Source organism: Nyctereutes procyonoides, unplaced genomic scaffold, assembly GCF_905146905.1.
Source record: "Nyctereutes procyonoides isolate TBG_1078 unplaced genomic scaffold, NYPRO_anot_genome, whole genome shotgun sequence".
Classification (NCBI taxonomy): Eukaryota; Metazoa; Chordata; class Mammalia; order Carnivora; family Canidae; genus Nyctereutes; species Nyctereutes procyonoides.
Genome location: NW_026575035.1, coordinates 18,153,557 through 18,176,737, shown reverse-complemented (window position 1 = coordinate 18,176,737; position 23,181 = coordinate 18,153,557). Strand labels below are relative to the sequence as shown.

The 23,181-nt window shown below is 42.4% G+C and overlaps 1 protein-coding gene across 4 annotated transcripts in view; it reads left to right on the top strand.

Moving 5' to 3' along the window:
- CHD7 (chromodomain helicase DNA binding protein 7) overlaps nucleotides 1–23,181 on the top strand; it is a 192,213-nt gene that overhangs the window by 61,448 nt on the left and 107,584 nt on the right. For all 4 annotated transcript variants that reach the window (XM_055318220.1, XM_055318221.1, XM_055318218.1 and 1 more), the window contains exon 2: nucleotides 2,911–4,746. In XM_055318220.1, coding sequence (XP_055174195.1) covers nucleotides 3,085–4,746 — 1,662 coding nt within the window. In that variant the 5' untranslated portion in view covers nucleotides 2,911–3,084. The remainder of the gene's footprint in view (nucleotides 1–2,910; nucleotides 4,747–23,181) is intronic.

Sequence of the window (23,181 nt, the reverse complement as noted above, 5' to 3'; positions counted from 1 at the left end):
TTCAAATGGACTTGATCAAATTAAAAAGGACCAAAATAAATTAATTAGATTAGCTCAGATCAGAAATATGAAATCCAGCTACCAGATGGATTCCTAGCATAGTCGCCAGCCAAGTCTTGAGGTCAGAAAAGGGGCAGGAGCATCGTGGTGGCTGCCCAGGCAAGCGGGAGCGTCATTAAAACCATAGTTTTTGAACTCCTCTGCCTGGAGCTCACCTGATGGTGGTCTCTGTTGTGGAGGGTGGTGCGCTTACTGGATATCAGGTAATGCTGTCATTTTTCTTGCTTCTGGGAAATGAAGTCTTAGACTGTCTAACTGGAAGCCTATGCATCAGGTAGGATTACTTTGAGTAAGTGTTCTGTTTTGTCCCTTCTCCTGCCTGTAGGCAAGTTCTTTTTCCCCTTTCTGCCCCACCTTTAAGCTGATACAAGGTAAGGGGCATCTCAGAAGCTGCTGCTCCCAGGCTGCTGTGCCTCTGGGCTCAGCGGACCAGGCCATCCCCTCCCCTTGGACTGCTTTCCCTCCAGAGCTGGCTGGGAACCCCATGCAGTCAGTAGCATTGCCTCCCATGACACGCGGGGCACCCTGGAGGATGAAGCTGTTATCCTATAAAAACAAGGCCGTCCGTACATATGAGTAGACATTACTGTCCTTAAGCTAATTTGAAAGGTTATTTTGGTAAGGGGTTAGTCTGCACGGCTAGTTTAAGCTATTACCAAGTCCGTTCTAGTGTTTATTTCCTTGAAAGCTAGAATGAGTCTGGAATAAATGAAGACTGACTGCTTGGGCTGTTTAGGAGTAAATTCAGTTTATAAATATTTGTTGCACTTGGCACTGAAGATTTCTGCCTGTCTTTATTTTGGATTTGAAAGTGGTTGTGTAGTAAAGCAGCATGTCGGTAAATAAAATAGCTTTCATGCTCACCTTATTCTCACTCTTCTGACCTCTGTTTTGGAGAAAAGTCGATCAGAAAATTCATGGCAGTTACCGGCGGAGTGAGGAGACCTTTGACTTTAGCTGACAGCTGTCACCTGAAAACTACAGACCTGAAGACCTTCTCAGGTGTTATGTCTGTAGCTCTGACAGTGAACAGGAATGTTGTTTACATTTTCTGTAAGCAAAATTCTCCCCTTGTTAGGAATATGTTAGAGTAGGACAGGCAGGGACTGGGTTTTCTCTCTCTCTCTTAGGGACTGGGTTTTCTCTCTCTTTCTGGTAAGTTCTCAGCAGTGCTGGTTGCCCATTGTTCGTTCCCATGCTGGTGGAGAAGTGCGTCAGTATTTATGACTGAGCCTGTTTATAACATCACTTTTGAAATTCTTCAAGATACTGCTCTTTTCCAGTTGGGTGGTATCACACAATACTTCATGTGCTCATGAAAGAGGAAAAAAATGAGTTAAATTCCAAAGATGTTTAAGATTTTGGACATTTTTCCTATGTGAATTAGTTCTTTATTAGGTTGTTGATTTAATTAGCATTCGACAAAAACACTTTCCGGTTTTGATTGGTGAAGCATTCTTTAAACTGGTGATTTTAATCAGACGTGCAGAATCTGTTAGAAACTGTTTGAACAAAATGCCCAGCAGTAAGTAGTATATACCTTGTGCTATAAACACAGGATGCTGACAGATGTGCTTTTCTCCCCACCGGCTCTCATCCTGTCTTGTCCCAGAAGAGGCAAAGGCAAGGGCAGAGGCCTGCATGGATATTTGGAGCTTTATTCCATTAAAGTAATTTTCAGGGCAGCCCCAGTGGCACAGCAGTTTGGTGCCGCCTGCAGCCTGGGATGTGATCCTGGAGACCGGGATCGAGTCCCACGTCGGGCTCCCTGCATGGAGCCTCCCTTTCCCTCTGCCTGTGTCTCTGCCTCTCTCTCTGTGTCTATGAATAAATGAATAAAATCTTAAAAAAAAAAAAAGTAGTTTTCAGTTTTGACCAGTTTTGGGGAAAGTTTTTGGTTTCTTCTGACGAGAATGGTCATCGTCCAGCGTCTATGCACCCGTCCAGAGTTTCTCTGAGTGGTCACACTCTGGGTGCATCACCAGGGCCTGGTATGTGCCGGCGAATCATGATCTGTGATCTGTCGGCCGGCAGCATGGTCTGGGGGCGTGGTGGGCCCAAAGCCATGGGTGAAATCCGCCCTCTTGGAGAATGAAAGCTTTTATTCTGGTCTCTTTCTAAGTCCTATATACTCCTGCCATGAAACATAATGGAATTATGAACCTATTATACTGTTCATGACTTTGCTTTCCACCATCCTTACGGACTCTCCCTTGTTCGAACACCGTTGTGGGCACTTTCTCGTTGGACGCCTCTGTGGCCGTTACATAGTTGTATGCAGGCCGTAAATATCTAATTTGTACGAAATGCCTGATTTTGGTATTTGTATAATCCTCTAGTCAATTTAACTAAGTTGAGCTTTTCACAGCCCCCGGTGCCGCGGCTGCTCATCTGATTACACTGCTCAGGGGAATAAGGTTAAGGGCGGGCTGTTGGTAACCAGAGCATTTCCAGGGCTTTAGTTCAGCAGATGGGCTGCTTGGCTATATTCATACATCTGCTTGCCTGCTGTGGCAGCTGCTGCTGCTTCATGTTGTGTTCTTTTGTTCTGTTCCATCCAAGAATGGAGCGCTAGGAAGTGTAGTGAATGGATTAATTTAAGGTTAAGGTTAGTGTTTTGCTTGCTTTCTAAGTAACCGATCATAATAATGCTTCTGGTAGAAGCTAATGAGTTTCTCTTAAAGTGAACTAGATTTATAAAATACAGCTCAGCGAGCGGGCTAGATTAGTATTGTTGATGGAAACCAAATTTGAATGCGTAAAATACTGGCAGTTTCCTATCATTCGTTCCTAATTCTTTGTTTTTTTCCTCCCTCCCTTCCCCTCCCCCCACCTCCCGCTCTCTTCTAGGACCTATATCCAGACTTTGCCTGACACTGCAGGGTCCAAGAGAATTAAAGAAATATGGAATGACGTGAAGAAGATTAGTCAAGGATTATAGGCTTTGAGGACAAACACCTCAGTGAGGTGAAGCACAGACAAGCTCCTGAGCTGTGGTTTGGAGGAGCCGCGCGTTGGAAGAAGATGGCGGATCCAGGAATGATGAGTCTTTTTGGCGAGGATGGGAATATTTTCAGCGAAGGCCTTGAAGGCCTCGGAGAATGTGGTTACCCAGAAAATCCAGTGAACCCCATGGGTCAGCAGATGCCGATAGACCAGGGCTTCGCCTCCTTGCAGCCATCCCTTCATCATCCCTCCACTAATCAAAATCAAACAAAGTTGACCCATTTTGATCACTATAATCAGTACGAACAGCAAAAGATGCATCTGATGGATCAGCCGAATAGAATGATGAGCAGCGCCCCTGGGAACGGGCTTGCGTCTCCCCACTCGCAGTATCATGGCCCCCCCGTCCCTCAGGTCCCCCATGGTGGCAGTGGCGGCAGTCAGATGGGAGTCTACCCTGGCATGCAGAACGAAAGGCACGGGCAGTCTTTCGTGGACAGTGGCTCCATGTGGGGCCCCCGGGCTGTGCAGGTGCCAGACCAGATACGGGCCCCCTACCAGCAGCAGCCACAGCCACAGCCGCCCCAGCCCACTCCGTCGGGGCCTCCTGCACAGGGCCACCCTCAGCACATGCAGCAGATGGGCAGCTACATGGCACGTGGGGATTTTTCCATGCAGCAGCATGGTCAGCCACAGCAGAGGATGAGCCAGTTTTCCCCGGGCCAGGAGGGCCTCAATCAGGGAAGTCCTTTCATCGCCACCTCAGGCCCTGGCCACTTGTCCCACGTGCCCCAACAGAGTCCCAGCATGGCACCTTCCCTGCGTCACTCGGTGCCACAGTTCCACCACCACCCCCCTACTGCTCTCCATGGAGAATCCGTGGCTCACAGTCCCAGATTCTCCCCTAATCCTCCTCAGCAAGGGGCTGTTCGGCCACAGACCCTTAACTTTAGCTCTCGGAGCCAGACAGTCCCCTCACCTACTATGAACAACTCAGGGCAGTATTCTCGATATCCTTACAGTAACCTAAATCAGGGATTAGTTAACAATACAGGGATGAATCAAAATTTAGGCCTTACAAATAATCCTCCAATGAGTCAGTCCGTACCAAGATATCCCAATGCTGTAGGATTCCCGTCAAACAGTGGTCAAGGACTAATGCACCAGCAGCCCATCCACCCCAGCGGCTCACTTAACCAAATGAACACACAAACTATGCATCCTTCACAGCCTCAGGGAACTTACGCCTCTCCACCTCCCATGTCACCCATGAAAGCAATGAGTAACCCGGCAGGTACTCCTCCTCCGCAGGTCAGGCCTGGAAGTGCTGGGATACCCATGGAAGTTGGCAGTTATCCAAATATGCCCCACCCTCAGCCGTCTCACCAGCCCCCAGGTGCCATGGGAATCGGACAGAGGAATATGGGCCCCAGAAACATGCAGCAGTCTCGTCCGTTCATGGGCATGTCCTCAGCACCGAGGGAGTTGGCCGGGCACATGAGACCAAATGGTTGTCCCGGTGTTGGCCTTGCAGATCCCCAAGCAATCCAGGAGCGACTGCTTCCTGGCCAACAGCATCCTGGCCAGCAGCCGTCTTTCCAGCAGTTGCCGACCTGCCCTCCGATGCAGCCCCACCCAGGCTTGCACCACCAGTCTTCGCCCCCACACCCGCATCACCAGCCTTGGGCACAGCTCCACCCATCACCCCAGAACACCCCGCAGAAAGTGCCTGTGCCTCAGGTAAGGGAACCCGAATCCGGCCTGCCTTGCAGTGCAAAGTGCAACACGGTAAACTTAAAGAGGTTTTTCCTTTGAGTTTCATGCAGAGCTTTTTCGTTATGAGTTCCTTAATTTTTATATTGTACGCTGCCCTGGAATCTCATTTTTCCCCCTCTATTTCTCTTTCACTTATTGGCTTCTGCATTTATTCACATATTCAAAAAGCCTTGAATTCTTCTACCCCAGGCTTCATGCTCAGTGTTGCGGATGTGTCATGGGTAACTAAACCTGGGTCCCTGCCTGCCTGCAAGAGCTGTCACTGCCAACAGGGACATGGACATTGGGCTCCTCTTCTTTCTCTATCTCTCTTCTCTCTCTGGCTTAAAAATACAGTGAAACTTGGTTTTCAGCAACATTTTCTGTTTGTGGCAGTTCCTCTTACCTCTTTTAGAAAATTATGATTTTTTTTCCTTGGGAAGCTTCACAATGTGTTCTTCTGTAATACTTATTTTACCAGCTGTTGAATGCTAGTGTGAACTTAAATTGCAGTGTAGAAAATCAGAGTCAATGTTAACCTGCAGAAAGTGTTTGGTCTCTAAGAGATTCGGGTACCCGGCACCGCTACAGGAGTCTACCTTTCTATAATCTGGGATTTTTGTTATCCTAACGAGTCTGTAAGTGGACATGTAAGTTTCAAAGCTCTTGTATTCACAAAGATGTCTTTCCATTATAAACATTGGTGTTTGTGCTGTAGATCCAGGAAAAATAAATGAATATATGTACAGATAATTCTGAGTGCTGTTCAAAAATAGGTATTGATCTTCCACCATGATTGCAACTTGAGTTCGGATGGCACAGGAGGTGATTTTAGAGCTATTCTTAATGAACTTATAATCAGTATGGGAAAACATGACCAACGTGTGGAAAGAAAAGCACAGTGGAAGACCACACGTGCTTATGCAACAGGTGTCCAAAGACAGGAAATACCTGGGAATGTGGGTGCTTGGCTCTTGCCTAGGAGTTAGCCAGGAAAAGTGAACTGGGGACAGCATTTCTGGTTTGGGGATGACTTAGTAAATGGGGTATGGGACCTTGAGCTTGCTGCAGGGCAGGCCAGTTGGTGGAGGTCTTGTATTTTCTTTTAAGGAATGTAGACAGGCTTCTGTGGGGAGCTTGGGATGTTGATTAGACAGTCCACAGCATGGCTGGGAGACCAGAAGTTGAACTGTGAGCCTGTGGTCCAGGCCTGTAAGGACAGTTTGGACCAGGGATTGGGGAGTGGAAACAAGGAGGGATTAAAGCAATGTGAAAGTAGAAAGGTTTGGTCAGGAAACAAATCTGTGTTGGGGTAGCCCACGTGGAGAGGCATCTAGAACAGAGACTCAGAAGCCTCAGCCATGGTGGGAACGGGAAAGTGGGGATCAAGAAAGTCTCTCGGGGACCTAGGACACGAGGACATGTGGGGGTTTTGGGGAAGCTGTCCTCCGAGGTCTGGCACACTTGGATATTCTCAGCAGGAGTCCCAAGGTCAGTGGGAGCTGTCCGGGAGAGAGCTGTTCCCTGTCGCCTCTAGGAGCTGAAGCTCGACCTGCAGCCCATGGGAAAGGGCTTTGGAGCCCAGTGGTTCCCAGACCAAGGGAAGGGGGAGGTGAGAGAGCTTAGCCTGACAGGAGGCTGGGAACAGAGGCCCTGGGGGAAGAGGAGTGCAGAGGAATGAATGGCATCAAGCCCTGTGTATTTGTTTTCTCTTATATCAATCTCCAGGCCAGGTGCCCCGGAAAGTGCTGTCCCTGAGCCATTCAGGCTGGGGGACCTTGAGGGCAGAAATGAGTGTGACTTGGTTTCCAAGAATTACTCTTTACTTGCTTCTTGGAAAGGATCTTATTGGCCCAGGGACCTTTCCAGAGCAGCAATTCTGACTTCTCCTTGTTCCGGCATCTTCTCACTTTGCTAAATGCAAGCACCCATTTGAAGGAGCTACCCTGTGGTTGTAATGTACTCTCTGGGTGAGAATCGTTGCTCTCATCACCCTTTCCCTAGTTTCAAGAGCATAAAACATCTCAATAGCCATTTCAGAGGATGACTACAAGTGTGTGGCATTGGAGTCACTGTACACTGGAGGGTTGTATATGTGCTAGACTCTAGGGGACCTGAGGTGCAGTTCCCTTGCCTCTAGGTCACCTTCTTGAGTCCGCCTTTATAGACAGACTTAGAACTGTAAACACGTACATTTGAAGTGTTTTTATTTAAGTTTCGTTGCCCTTAACATTTTTTGTTCATGGCATTTGCCTTTTTCCTTCTGCATAACTTTGCATCCTCTTCAGATTTTGAAGCACTCACTTCTGAAAATTATACTAGGGAGGTGTAAAATCTTGGGAAAAGCATAGACTACAGTCAAAAAAAAAAAAGTCCAAATTTCAGCTCTGCTACTCTTAACTAGCTTGGCGACCTCAGACAGGTTAACTTCTCTGACCCTCAGATTGTTCGTCAGTAAAATAGGAAAGATAGTAAGTACCCTATTGCAAAAGGCGTTGAACTTAACATATATCTAGTGCCTAGTATAGTGGCAGTCCGTGGTGTGTACTCCTGTTAGTTCTTCAGGCTGTAGTTCTCATCTCCTGCGATACAGACCTTGCTTTATCATTACATCATTTCACATGTAAATACAATGTAAAATTACTTTTTTATTTTTAAGGAACAGGTGAAATATGATTATAGCCTTAGTTATGAAACATTAAATTTGATTTGTGCAAATATTTCCCCTTCTTTAGCCCATGTTGACAGGTGTGATGAGGATAATGATGTGAGTAATTCAAAATGCTATCACGTAATCCTAAAAAACCTCTCCCTGTGAATGACTCACTCTAGGAAATATATCTATCTAATTATATTTTGCTTTAGAACTACTAAAATTATTTTGCATTTTGTATATGATAGAATGGTGGTTCAAAACCGTGCTGTGTAGCAGGGAAACTGCCCGATCGGGTTGAAATATTGATGTGATTTGCTGAGTTAATCACAATCATATAGGCTTGTTGGTTTTATCCTGAGTCACTTTTTTTTTTAATTTTTATTTATTTATGATAGTCACACAGAGAGAGAAAGAGAGGCAGAGACATAGGCAGAGGGAGAAGCAGGCTCCATGCACCGGGAGCTTGACATGGGATTCGATCCCAGGTCTCCAGGATCACGCCCTGGGCCAAAGGCAGGCGCCAAACCCCTGCGCCACCCAGGGATCCCTTGAGTCACTTTTTAAAAGTATGTTACGCTTTTTAAATGTCTCGTGGGCTCTAAACAGATATTTTCCAAATTATATAACACACATAGTTATCTTTAAAGAGGTTCTTTTTTTTTTTTTTTAAAGAGGTTTTAACTTTTTATTGAAGAGTCAACAAAGGAAAATGTTAGAAAGGCCAGAGTTCATTGGACCACAGTGTTCATTGTGGAGTGTGGGCACATTCTTTAGCGTTAGGTCCAGACTATCCTGATTATTTGATGAAGTTTACAGGGGAAGAAAAAGATCCTGTATTTCTTTTAAATAGCTGATAAGGAAGGACATTGATTCCTGATCCTTTTCATTTCAGACCCATTTACATGCTTAAAAATTATTGAGGACTCCAAAGATCTTTCGTTTACATGGGTTTATATGTTGATATTTATTGTCTTAGAAATTTAAACTGAGGACAGTTTGAAATATTTATTTGTTGATCATTTAAAAATAATAAACCGAGGTAGATAAGTAGCAAGAGTCTGCAAACTCTTGATCATGGGGACGTGAGTTCAAGTCCCACGTCACTGTAGAGATTAGTTAAAAACAAATGAATAAATAAATTTTAAAAATAATAAACTATTGTGTGTTAACATCAGTAGCATTTTAAAATGAAAAATAACTATATTCCAGAACCAAAAAAAAAAAAAAAAAGACATCGTTTTACATTTTTTGAAATGTTGGATTCTAACATTTGCCACTCATACAGCCTGCAGGGAAGTTATGAGTCTTTGGAAAAGTCCACATATGTTTAGAGAGAATGAGAGCGAGAGAGACAGATTACATCTCATAGAACCCAGGGCCCCAGTCCCACTGTCAGAGCCACCGGCATGAAGGGGAAGTGTGCAGGCTTTGGAGTTTGCAGCTTTTGAGTGGAAACACCACCAACTGCTGGCCCTGTGACCTTGGCCAGGTGACTTAAGCTCAGGGCCTCAATTTTTTTTTCTCTCTAAAATGAAGGTAGACTGGGGTGCCTGGGTGACTTGGTTGAGCATCCAACTCTTAACTTTGGTTCAGAACATGATCTCAGGGTCCTGAGATCGAGCCCTGTGTTGGACTCTGTGTGCAGTGCAGAGTTTGCTTCAGATTCTCTTTCTCTCCTCATCCCTCTGCTCGCTCTCTTGCTCTCTCTCTGTGTAAAATAAATAAATAAAATCTAAAAAATAAATAAAATGAGAGTTTACCTCACTGGTTAGAGGCATAGCGAAATTACCAATAATATCTTTTAACATTTAACATGGTGTCAGATACATGGTGAGGACTCCAAAACATTATGTTATCATTGGGCCAATGCTCAGAATTGCTTGTTGAAAGGTTTAAAAAATAAAGCACTTCAATGTTAACTATTGTTGGAATTGTTTGCCTTTGTTTTCATGGTTTTAGGGAACAGTTACCAGATACCGAGGCTCCCAATAATGCTACTCTTTGGGAGAGATAGAGACAGCTTGTTTGGGGCGGCGGTGGGAGGGGAGTCGGGGGTGTATGGTGCAGGCATGCATCTGCCAAGGAAAGCACAGCCCAGGAATAAGCACTGTGTGGTTTGGAAATAGTTTCCGATACACTCTTGTGGGGGTGAAGTTGGTGTCTCTGAGTTTGAGCTGGGGGAAGAGATGGCTTCACTGAGGTGTGAAGGATCTGCCCAGGTTGAGAGGAAGTTGGGTGAAAGGGGGAGAGAGAGGAGTTTAAGGCTGAGGAATTGAGTCCAAAGACCAGAGCCCCATGGCCCCCGAATGAACTTCAGTGTTGTTGAGAGGTGTAGAGGTTGGGGTATGAGAGAGGAAGCTGTGTGGTCTTCTTGTGGGCAGGTTCTGTGTCCATGGGGTGCACTGGGAGGTTTTTGGCAGGGACACAGCACCATTGGGTTGCTCTGCAGCACCCAAGGAGTGGGAAGACAGCATAGAATGGAATGTTGATCAGTGCACAGTGGCTGTGGGTGAGAACCAGCTAGAACATCGTTTTGTTCATTTGAAGAGCTTATCTAAAAAAGACTGGTTAAATAGATTGTCAAGTCATAGGCAAATCCCTGAGTTTCTGAATAAGTTCTACTACACAAGACACAGGTATCTCCGTTTACAGATTTTGCTCTGGGATGGGGGTAACTTTTGGTGGAATTTAGAATCTGCAGTCTTGTATCCTTAGAATAAGTATATTTTGAATATATTTGTACCCTTTTCATTAACTTGGGCCTGAAAGACCATCATGATGAAGGAAACAGAAGCAGAAAAAATTAAGGGACTCTAAGATTGAGGTGATGCGTAATAATTTTGGTGTCCTATTTTTTTCCCCAGGAGATTAAAAAAAAAAAAAAGAAAAGAAAAACACCTAGAAGAATCAGTGGTTGTAACTTTTCCAGTTCTCTGTCTTTCCATGACATCTTATAAATATCTTTAAAAAACAGCTTTTCTGGGAAAACCTTTTCCTGTTAAGTTTCAAGTAGAGTGAATATTCTACTGAAATTCTTTCAGTTCACCCAGTAAATACAGAATTCCAGACATGAGCAGGGTAATTGGCAACTACTAAATAAACTTTATGGAAAATGTGGCCATGCATCTCAAGCCTCACTTATGCAAATTGTGATCAGAAGTAGAGAAAGGGGCCTTTTTAATAGCGAATACATGTATCTCTATGAATATTACTTTTGACATGACATACTTACACTTTCATACCCCCACAGATATCTGATAGAGATGGGGAGAACCCAGCTTCAACCTAAGTGTCATTCAGGGGCTCTTCTAAGTGTACCACGTTCAGAGAACAGACACCCATAGCTAAGACCTTGATGGAACAGGCTGCCCCACCATTCTCACAGAGGGAAGGGAAGTCAGGGGAGTCGCCTCTTTCCCCATGTGCTGGTGGCCTGCTGGTTATTTCTTCATGATACCCTTTGGTTACAGCAAGCCATCTGTCCTTGACTGCCCTTGACTTTGCTGGGTGATCTGGTGCTCTCAGCGGCTTCTTGTTGTTCAGTGAAGACTGTTAGGTGTTTCTTCTGTCACAATTTCTATATGCTACAGCTTAATGAGAGCCTCCCTGCGTCTTCCCTCAGCACAGGTGGTTTATCTCAGAGGTCAGAGATTCAGTGGGTTGAAATGGAAAATACCGAGTGTAGAGTCAAGCAAAGGAAAAAATTCTGCCCTATCTGTCCTTTCACCCCACCGTCTGAAGGCGTGAAGTGAGCCGCATACTAAATGGTAGCCTTGTCTCCTAGTGGCTTCATTTTGTAAAAGAGTATTGTTTTCTGTATCAAAAATATTGCAGGTAACAAGGTGTTAGTTTTTTGATTTACTTTTGAAACCTGGATATTAACCATCGGCTCAGTGTCCTAAGCAGCCAGTGAAATTTCTTAACGTTTAAGAAGCCACTTTTGGGTATTGCATTTTAATCTTGGATCTTGTTGTTTTCATTCAACTCCATTAAAGAAATATTTATGTTGTTATGTGCTAAGCGCTACATGAAGGAAGAGATTGGCGATGTGGGACAAGGCAGGGAGGAAATAAAGGCCTTCACTGAGATGGACAGGGGATTTTGCTATTTAGGTGTATAATCTCCTTGCTGTCATTTCTTCGGGTACCAACTCTGTTCTAGACCAGTCCTGTCCAATTGAAATGTAGTGGGAGTTGCAGGTGTAAGCCACATGTGTTATTTTAAATTTTTTAATAGTTACTTTAAAAAAAAAACCTGGTAAAATTAATTTTAGTAACATATTGGGAAGCCTGGGTGGCTTAGCAGTTGAGCGTCTGCCTTTGGCTCAGGGCATGGTCCTGGTGTCTGGGATCGAGTCCCACATCAGGCTCCCTGCAGGGAGCCTGCTTCTCCCTCTGCCTGTGTCTCTCTCTCATGAATAAATAAATAAAATCTTTTTAAAAAGTTAATAATATATTTAATTAAGTCAGTATATATAAGATATTATTCCAACACATGATCAGTAAAAAATTACTAATTAGATATTTTACACAATTACTTAAAATCTGATTGGCATTTTACACACACTTCTCATTGCATTCAGTCAGCACTTGCATCTCCATAGAAGGCGGACCAGGAGCCCAATGTGGCTGGCAGCTGCCATGTTGAAGAGCACAGGGCCGGACTCTGAATAGTAGTTGCTTCAAATTATTATTATTTTTTTTAAAGATTTTATTTATTTATTTATTCATGAGAGACACAGAGAGAGGCAGAGATAGGCAGAGGGAGAAGCAGGCCCTATGCAGGGAGCCCGATGTGGGACTCGATCCTGGGACTCCAAGATCACGCCCTGGGCCAAAGGCAGACACTTAACCACTGAGCCAACCAGGCGTCCCTCAAATTCTTTTTGAAAACAACTCCAAGTATAAATAAATCTGTGCACATGTAAGTAAATTTTAAACTCTTTAATTATGACAGTAAACTTCAACACAGGTCTAAGGTTGTAAGGTTGGGAAAGTAGTAGCGTTTTTTTTTTTAGGTAATAACACTACACGTAGTGTGTGCATGCATGTGCGTGTGTGTGGTATCCTCGTCAGCTCATGAAAAGATAGATAATCTAAGTGAAATTCCATTTGTTTTGATTTCAAAGAAGGCTGTCTTGAATGTCTTTCTACTTTCTTGTAGTAAAAAATAGTGAGTTTGTCTGAAAGGTGGATTATAACCATTTCCAAGATTTTAGTTTCAAGTGGTTTTTGGATACTCTTAGTAGTTATTTCCTCTCCCCCCAACTCCGGATCTCTCCTTGCCTCTCCATCACTAATGCTTATTATGAAATTGGTACTCCAGGGTTAAAGGAGAAAGCCCTCGTCTTTACTCTTATGCTTTCCCCCTCCTTCCTTTTCCTTTCACCTTTTTCTTCTCTACTGCTTTTTTCTTCTTCATTTTTATAATCACTCAGGACACCATCTCTGGCACTGTAGAGCAATAGTTGGCTGGGGAAGGAAAATTGGGGAGTGGGTCAGGGAGACAATTAGGGGAAAAGCATTGCTAGACCTAACTTGGAGAATTTACCTTCAACTTGGCACCTTAATATTATTCTCCATTTGCTGTAGTTATAGCTGTCAATCTATAGGTAATCTCTAAATAACCATGGAGAGAGGGCCCTCACTCTTCCTTTGTCACCGAATATAGTTCCTTTATCGGTGAAGGAAGTCAGCAGCAAACGTGTGCTTTTGCCTTGCAAAACTTTAGTAGGTGATGGTGCATCACCATGAATGAGGTTTCACTTTTTTTTTTTCTTTTGCTTAGTGTGAGAAACATAGGAGAGCCTTCTAGGGACTGGGGCATGACACTAGGAGTGGTGCCAGTGGAGAAGTTAGAGGAAGCTGGCCAAATGCCAAGGAGCTGGCACCATTTTAAAAAGTCAAAAGTCAACATAGATACATAGACACTCATTTTCCCGCTTTGGATTGGATAGTGAGAGAGGACCAAGTAAGGCCAGAAGGCCTTATGTCTTATTTTAAAGGATGGGTGGATGGATGGATTGTTTTGAGGGAGGGAGGGGGAGAGGGAGAGGAAGCATGAGCATGCACATGCACATGCAAAAGGAGCAAGGAGGGACAGGGGGCCCTGAGGGAGAGGGACAAGCAGGGTCCCTGCTGAACATGGAGCCCTTTGTGGGGCTTGATCTTGATCTCACAACTTTGAGATCATGACCTGAGCTGAAACCAAGAGTCAGACACTTAACATTGACTGAGCCTCCCAGGTGCTCCTCCCTCTGTCTTATTTTAGTGATTGCATTAAAATCATCACCGAACCAGTTATTTAAAAGAAACATGCTATTTTGATTCCTCTTAATGAAGAGCATGTGTCTGTTCTGCTTTATTGTGTGTTTGGCCTGTTCTCCTCCACTGTCTTCTATGTTTAATTTAATTCTAAGTAATTATTACCACCAATTTTAGGAGAATTCTTAGACCTTAACACTAACTGTGAAGGCCAAAAAAAAAAAATTGCTTTAATTTGAAATAAAAGGGATTAATCTGAGAGTCATTTTGTTTGTTTTGGGCATGGGCAGAGGAGGAGGGGCAAACAGCGATGTTGGAAGCCTTGCTGAGATTTTCTTGAGTGGTGGTCTAACTCAGCCTGTTACCCACCCTGTTTGTTAATGGCAGGCCAGAGCAGGTTTGGAGCTTTGGGGTGGGAATTCCTCCCTTAGCCATTTGGTGGGCTGTAAAGTCCCTGCTTCTTGCTTATCAGAGAGGGCTGAGAACACTGCAGGGTGGATTTCTCAGTTAGTGAATAGGCAAGGACTTTTAGATCATCCTTTCTCTGAAACTTTAAAGTCATATTTCTGAACTTTTTAATGAAGGGGCCGTGCATAGATTTAAAGTTCTTACTGGCTATAGGAATATCTGGAATTAAAGTTCAATTTTTAGGTCATGCTTCTTTGATTCTTTTTTTTTGCTTCTTTGATTCTTATAGCACAAATGTTCTCTTTAACTTAAAAAAAGCAGTCATGAAATAGTGGGATTATTCAGTTATGATGTGTTTGTTTTCACTGTTAGTGTTACAACCACCTCAAAATGTCAGTGTGAAGAGATGGCTAAACTTTAATACCACTGTGGAGGTTGACAGAAATGGACAGTGGCGACTAATGGAGAATTTACCTCAGTCTTGACATTTTAATGTTACTCTCCGTTCTCTGTATTCATAGCTGTAAATCTACAGATAATCTGTCAGTAACCACAGGCAGAAGTGGAACTGGGGCAATCACCAAGTAGGATGTGCTGACGTTGCTTTAAATTGGTCCATTACTAAGCTAACTCCATTTCTGGCTGCTCAAATATTGCAAAGACATTTTCACAAAGGAGAGCTGTTGAAATGTATGGAGGCATACCGTGGATTAAAGGAGACAAGTGAGAGTTCTTTAGGGAAAAAGTTTGATGATTTAGAAGGAGTTAAGTAGTATTTCATTTTTATCAGCTATTCCTCTGGATGCTTCCCCTTTTCACCTTAGCTGTATTCCCCTAAATAATGGGGACTGTTAATGAAGCATACGATCTCCCCCCATTCTGGGGTCAGATGCGAAAGCAGCACTGGTGTTCAATGTCTAATATATCTCACCTTCTTTCTTTCTTTTATTTTTTTTTAAAGATTGTGTTTATTTATTCATGAGACACACACACACACACACACACAAACAGAGGCAGAGACACAGGCAGAGGGAGAAGCAGGCTCCATGCAGGGAGCCCGACACGGGACTTGATCCCAGGTCTCCAGAATCATGCCTTGGGCTGAAGGCAGAGCTAAAACTTCTGGGCCACCAGGGCTGCCCTATATCTTGCCTTCTGATTCAGTCAGGTGTTCCTCTTACTTTGAAACAATGGTAGAAGACAACTGAAGGAAAGAAATACTCCAGAGCCTGATTTTGGAAAAGGTATGTCCTTAGAGCTGAGCTTAAAGCTCACAGCTTTAGTGTTTGCAAGAAAGTTAAAAATCAGTATTTATGTATAAATAAGTCTCTAAGCTAGGGTATCATTAGTGAAGGGAACAGGCAAAACAGAACAAAAAACTAAGAGACCAGGCAGTCATAGAGCAAAAAATAAGCCAGATCACAAGATCAGTTTTAGTAAGTTTCCCTCACTGAAGACTTAAGTGAGAATCCTTTTTTTTGAAAAGACTTTATTTGAGAGAGAGAGAGAGCGAGAAAGTGGGGAAGTGTGGGGATGAAGGGCAGCGGGGAGGAATCCCAAGCAGACTCCCAGCCAAGTGTGGAACCTGACACAGGGCCTGATCCCACAACCCCAGCTGAAACTGAGAGTCAGAAGCTCAACCAACTGCGCCACCCAGGGATCCCCTGAGAATCCTTTAAATGGATGCTAGAGTAATATTTCATATTAAATATAAATTTGATTCCAAGACTGAGGTAATGGGAAAAGTTGTCAGTTTACTTCATTTAGGGTTTCCCGTGTCATTTTTTAAAAAACACTACTTCTGTCTAGTGGGCCATATGCTGGGGGGTTGGCCAGGGCACTGCCTGTCAGTGCTGCTGGAGAGGATGCTGGCAAGTCAGGAGTGCAGACTGGTGGAGACCGTGGGCTCATGGGCTCCACCTGCACGGGAACTGCATCTGAATCTCCCTCTTCCAGTTTTTTGCCTAGTCAGGAAATTGGGTACTTAGTGTCCTCCCTAAACTTGTTTCCCGAGGATGACAAGTATCACTTGCTCCAGATCACTATGGGCGTTAAATGAGACAGTGGCTGTCAATTTTTTAGCACAGTGTGTGGCATGTGATAAGTCTCTGATAAAAGTTAAGTATTTTATTACAATTACTGCTAATGTGGTTTATTGAAATGAGCTCTTGGAATTTCTTCCCCACTTCCACTTTTCACCTGAAAGTAGAAAAACTTTCCCTTATTTTGTGAAACTGAGCATTATATACCAGTGTCTTAAAAATCAGTTTATCAGGGCAGCCCGGGTGGCTCAGCGGTTTGGTGCCTGCCTTCAGCCAGGGATGTGATCCTGGAATTCCGGGATCGAGTCTCACGTCGGGCTCCCTGCATGGAGCCTGCTTCTCCCTCTGCCTGTGTCTCTGCCTCTGTGTGTGTGTGTGTGTGTGTGTGTGTGTGTGTCATGAATAAATAAATAAAATCTTTAAAAAAAATCAGTTTATCAGAATCCCTATAAAGCAAACAAGAATTCATAATATTTTTGTTGGGAGGGGGCAAAATTGCTATCACACTGCTGCATTTCTTTTTATTTACTCTCTAGGAAGTGGGGTACTATATATAAAATATCCTCTTTCTCAGTGTTTAGTTTCTTCCCAGTTGGTTTGTGAGGGCCATACCACTTACGATCTTTTCAATGTTTCTTTATCTAATCTGTTTGTTTTCCTATAAAATGTAACTTTATGTTTCAAAGTGAGATGGTCACAAAAGGAAAATAAGAAGTATCCTTGCAATTTGATGCAGCAGCTACATTTTTAAAAGTGGCCAAAGAAGGTGATTCAGATTTTTTCATATGTGAGGTTTTACAATTTTGGAAACATTTTTTTGTGTAACTCAATACTATTACCATTTTGATTTTTAAAAGATTTATTTACTTATTTTAAAGAGAGAGAGTCTGTGCAGGGGGAGGGTCAGAGGGAGAGAGATAGAGAGAGAGAGAAAATCTACTAGCAGACTCCCTACTGAACTTGAAGCCTGACTCAGGGCTCGATCCCAGGACCCTGTGATCATGACCTGAGCTGAAGCCAAGAGTTGGCCACTTAACCAAGAGTTGGCTGACTGAACTACCCAGGAACCCCAAAAGTGCCTATTCAGAGCTATAGAATTTTATTTTTTATTTTATTATTTTATTTTATTTTTTTATGGTGAAAAAATTTATATTTAGATTTATAGCCAGCTGGACTCAGTTTAGATGATCCCAATTTTGTTGGCAACATCCAAAGCATCATAGTTAGGAGCCAGTCGAACATATGCTTTCTTCTCTCTATCAGGCCTGATCAAGGTGTTGACCTTGGCCGCATCAATGTCATAGAGCTTCTTCACAGCCTGTTTGATCTGGTGCTTATTGGCCTTGACATCCACGATGAACACAAGTGTGTTGTTGTCTTCTATTTTCTTCATTGCTGACTCAGTAGTTAAGGGGAACTTGATGATGGCATAGTGATCAAGCTTGTTTCTCCTGGGGGCGCTCTTTCAAGGATATTTGGACTGCCTTCAGAGACGCAGGGTCTTGGGTTGTCAGAATGTAGGTGACATGCGGATCTTTTTTTTTTTTTTGTGACTGTGCATGCCTTTCAGTACCACTTTTTTTTTTTTTTTTTCAGCACCACTTTCTTAGCTTTCAAAGCCTTTGCTTTGGCTTCGGCTTTGGGAGGGGCAGGGGCTTCCTTCTTCGCCTTCTGTGCCATCTTTGTGAAAGGAGAGCTATAGAATTTTAGAGCTAGATAGAAGACTGGTGTATTTAGGGAAGATCACATATCTTTCTTCCATTTGAATATAACGAAAAGGACCCTTTTTTGCTTTTCATCTTCAAACTTCATACACTATAGTTTTTTCCTTTTTATAAAAATATTGAAGAGTGGAATTAAAAAAAGCATGGGAAACCTGTTAGGTATTATCAAATGTCCATCAGATATGTGTTTACCAAATACCGTGTATAATGTCTGTATATATTAATTTATTGAATTGTAATCTACACACAATCATGTATGAAATGAAATGCTCTCCTCATATCAAGGAAATACCGTAAAGTGGTTACAGTCCAAGTAATTTCATTTAATTCAAGATTTAACACCTCTTAAATATACTTAATTGTATACTGAAGTTTGTCAGAAAGTATCTAGTACTTTCCTAATTATTTTTAAAGAAACCTTGCAAAAAAAAAAAAGAAACTTTGCCATTTGTTCTTTGATATCACACTAATAATGTGTTTGTAGGAAATGCATAAGCTAGTACTGTCTGTGAACGTTCTGTGATGACGAGAATGTTCTGTATTTGCTCTGTCCAGTACAGAAGCCACTTGTCACAGGTAACTGTCAGGCACCTGAAATGAGGCTTATGAGACTGTGTGACTGAGCTTTTAGTTTTTTTTTTTTATTTCAGTAAATGTAAATTTAGCCATATGTGGCTACTGACATACATATTGTGCATCTCAGCCATAACAAACAAGACATGTTAGATTACCAGAAAGTAAGATGTAGAGCACGACTAGAACTAGAGAAGTTTTTTTTTTTTTTTTAATCATCTGTGTCCCTACACTTTTAATCTGTCACCTCTTACCAGATGGCCTTAAAGCCATGGGCACCCTGTATCTTTTGGCCCTGCTAGATGGTGATAGAATATAGTGATTCATACACAGTAATGCTGACACAACTCACATTGTTATTTTTGGAATAAATCTTTTCTGTTTATCAGTCAGTTGCTGCTAAACACTGCATGCTATTTTAAGTAGCATGAACAGAGTCTCTTAGTTTAAAAGTACAAGTAATATTTCAGAAAGTTATTAACTTTTTCACAAAGAAGTCCTAGCCATTACTGTTTTATATGAAACATTTGTTGGGGTCCCTGGGTGGCTCAGTTGGTCAAGCGTCTGCCTTCAGCTCAGGTTATGATCTCAGGGTCCTGGGATAGAGCCCCACATCGGACTCCCTGCTCAGTGGGGAGCCTACTTCTCCCTCTCCCCCCCACCTCCTGCCCACTTGTGCATTCTCTCTCTCTCTCTCTCTCTCACTCTCTCTCTATCTCTCAAATAAATAAAATCTTTTTTAAAAAATGAAAATTTGTTATTTGGTTTCATAAGTTAAAATAAGTTAAAAGCTATCACAGTTGATGAAATTAGTGTTTTTTTTTGTTTTTTGTTTTTTTTTTTTTTTGCCCTTGAAAAAGATTTCTCACAATTTGATATTGAATTCAGTCTCCTCATTCTTGGAAGAAAAACTTCAAAGTATTTTCTCAGGTGCTCATGGCTGACAGCAGTATCTGGCTTATTGGTCTCCTAAGCTGCACTTTTCATATTTCGAGGTGGGTGTATATCTTTTTTTTTTTTTTTAAATAATCTCTACCCCCATTATGGGGCTCGAACTCATGACCCTGAGTTCGAGAGTTGCATGCTCTACTGACTGAGGCAGCCAGGTACCCCTGTGTGAATCTGTTTTGATCAGAAGGTGCTAGTGCCTGTTTAGCATTGAAGACAAGCAGAAAACCATTAGCTGTTACAAGATGTTACTTTAGGGTAAATTAGTTAGTCCTATGCTAAGTATGATCTTGTTGTCTTCGAATTTTATAATGTATTAGTGGCAGAGGGTAAGTGGAATAATAGAAAGCTGCATATTACTCCTTAGTTGATGGTTTTCCAAAAAGGATTGGTGGGGGAGGAGTGGAGATTGAGAGAGAACGAGAGTGTGTGAGTGTGTGTGTGAATGAAGTAGAGATAGGAAGTTGGGTCCTGGAAATATAAGGACAAGGAAATATGCTAATGATAGCCTTGGTTGCCTGAACTGAGCATCATGTTTTATTCTGAACTTCCTAGTGAGCATACAAAGATGTATAATTCTCATAAAAAGGAAGGAAATATTTTTTTTCTTCTCAGAAAGATGGTTTTTTCCTGGCATCAGATCCTAAAAGAAATTTTGTGTGGCATATTTTATATATGTAGGAGGTATTGACTGGTGTCACAGATACTTTTTTAGGGGTAGTTTTATAACAAATGTAGAAGTAGTTATTTTTTCCCCTCATGATAGTTTCTTCCATGCCCCCTTGACAATCCCATCTGAGAGTGACAATCAGGGCTACATGGTGACAGCTGTCTTGTGAGGGTTACGTTGATCTGACCCACACAGTGTACCTCAGAGATCCTGCTTGGTAACTTAAGTGGACCTGAGATGCCTGACGTGTATGGGTTGCATATCTTGGGCAATCTCCCCTAGATTTTTGTTTGCTTTTAATTACGTCATGCATAGAACCTTGATAGAAGATAATTTGACAGATTCTTCAGGTCATCAAGAGTCTAAATTATTGTGACTATATTAAATGCCACTGCACTGTTTACTTTATGGTTTATGTCTTTTATGTTATGTAAAACTTAACTCAATGATAATTTTAAAAAGAGGCCAAAGTACTAGCTTTCTATCCTATTAGTGGAGAGTAGAACCTTCTTTGGAAACCGGATGAGTGAGAGTTGTAGGGTGAACATTCTGTTTTGAAAGTTGAAGTCCTAATGTGTTGTTACCTGGTTGAAGCCCTCTCACCTTCTCATGGTGCTTGGGATCATAAAAATGATTGTAGGCAGATCCAGCATTTTCCCTAGAAAGGATTTCAGCCCTTTATTAAACAGTTGATCAGAATCCCAGAGTAGCTCTAGCCAGTGGAGTTTTCTGGTATGATGGAAATGTTCTCTGTAGTGCCATTGTGACGAGATGTGTAAGCACTTGTGGTCGTGAAGACTTAAATGTGGTTAGTGTGACCAAGCAACCAAATTTTAAATTTTATTTAATCTGAACCAACTTTAAACTCAAATAGCCACATTTGGCTGGCTACTACCATATTCGACAGTGCAGTTCTAGTCATATTTGGTAGAGCAGTAGTACTTAAACTTTTTTGTCCCCTAAAAGAATTTTTAAAATTTTTTAAAAATTCTGTTTTTGTTTTTCAGTGAGAATAAATGCATTAAATAAATGTATTAAATTTTTTTCTTCTCAGAAGGATGGTTTTTTCCCTGGCATCAGATCCTAAAAGAAATTTTGTGTGGCATATTTTATATATGTACATATAATACATAATATTATATGTATATATATTTTTAAATGCCTGTGTCACCATCATTTCACTAAGTGGGCATTTGTGCCCTTTCTTTACACCTCCTCCAGAGAAAGGCGTTCTCAAATCACCATTTGATTGGTGCCCCAGAGGTTTTTATACCCAAGAGCGGGCCATGTATTGTAATAAGTTTTGGGATGAATAAAAGGCATTTTGATAAAAAGAAGCAATTGTAAAAAGGAAGAGAGAAAAGGAGAAGGAGCAGAAGGCTGGTCAATTTTCCTGGAGTGGGTGCATTCCTTGGGAAACTGGAAAATGACCCCTCAAGTTCTTCGTGGGCCTTAGAAACTCTTCAGAATTCTCTGGGCTTGTCCTGTCCTCATCCTGATTTGGAGAGCACTAGAATGTCAGTATGACTCCAGTGTTGCATCTTAGTGTCTTCGGCACAGCAGTGTCATCCGGATATTATCTAATCAGAGATGCTCAAGTTGCTGGACTGGGCCTCGTGGTCCCGGCTACAAAGAAGCTCATTAGAGACCCTGATGTGCGTCAGAAGCTGAGTAGGGCTGCTTTAAGGACAGCGGAGACAGTTGTGGCCTGAAAAAAACTGGAGAGCAGGTTTTGCCACCTGTTGTCCCTCTAGAAAATTCTGAGTAACTCTTCCATAGATTGTTGAGTCACATAGCCTGCTGGTATGTCCACTGTGATGAATTCAGTAACTGAATAAGTTTATTTATGCAGTAGACTGTTAGGTTGAGGAAGGCACATGGCTGCCCAGGAGGGCCTTGGAGGATGGCTGGGTCTTAGTGGGGTCATTGGTTCTTTCCTTCTTCCCTTCATCCATCCATCACATGTTTAGTGACCGATGCATGCACAATAAATGCTGAGAATGTAAAAATGAACAATAGCTTCTCCTTGCCTCTGAGCTCGCTTGTAGTTAGTAGCAAGTGGCAAGCGTGTGCCCATATCACCATGTAGTGAATGCTGGTAAAGAGCACTGGGTAGAATTATGGCACAAAGATAAAGCATTTTGTTTGGGTCAGACAGGGCTTCACAGAGGCTTCTAGCTTTGGAAATCTGCAACATGTTGACATTCAGAGTAGATTAGATTCTTTGGGATTGACCCAGTTTGATAAGATGTACTTGGATGTCTGAAGACTGTGGAGGTCATTCCCAGCTTTATGTTACTGGGATGCCTGGGTGGCTCAGTGGTTGAGCATCTGCCTTTGGCTTGGCGTGATCCTGGGATCTGGGATCGAGTCCCACATCGGGCTCTTTGTGGGGAGCCTGCTTTTCCATCTGCCTGTGTCTCTGCCCCCCCCCATGTCTCTCATGAATAAAAAAATAAAATCTTTTTTTTTTTTAAAGAACTTTGTTACTTATAGTTTTTACAGTTTCCACTGTCACTTCTTTTTGCTGTCAATGTACCCAGGAGTCCATATTCATAATCAGATCTTCTTTGGTGAGAATACAATAGGAACAAAGAGTGTTGATTTCCTTGAGGTTTACTTTATTTAGGACTTTCAACCAGGCTCACTGTATCTCTGCCATGTAGCAAAGCACCTCTTCTTGGTCGAGTTTTCCTTGATCCTTTACATTCTTTGGACCTTGCTGGCTAAATGGCTAAACAAATGTCCTTTGGGTCCCTAGCAGGCTATACCTTTCCTGTTAATACCTTCTTCCTTATTAGATTTGATAAAATTGATTATTACATAACTTTTCATTTACTTTATTTTTCTTGAGTGCACTTGGCTGTTTGTGTTTCCAGAACTCATTTGGTACCTTTTCACTATTCTTTAGGACATGTTGCTTTGGTAGATATTTCTGTCATCTATTTTTATCAGTTGAAGAACTTTGAACAAATTTACTGCTTATTCTGTACCAAGTATTCTTCTAGGCAACAGTGAGCATAGCAGTGATCATGAAGCTAACATTCTAGTGAGAGAGGCAACCAGCCAACTAACCAAAGTGTGTGTGTGTAATATTAAATGATGTGAGTGATGAAGAAAAATAGAACTGAATGAG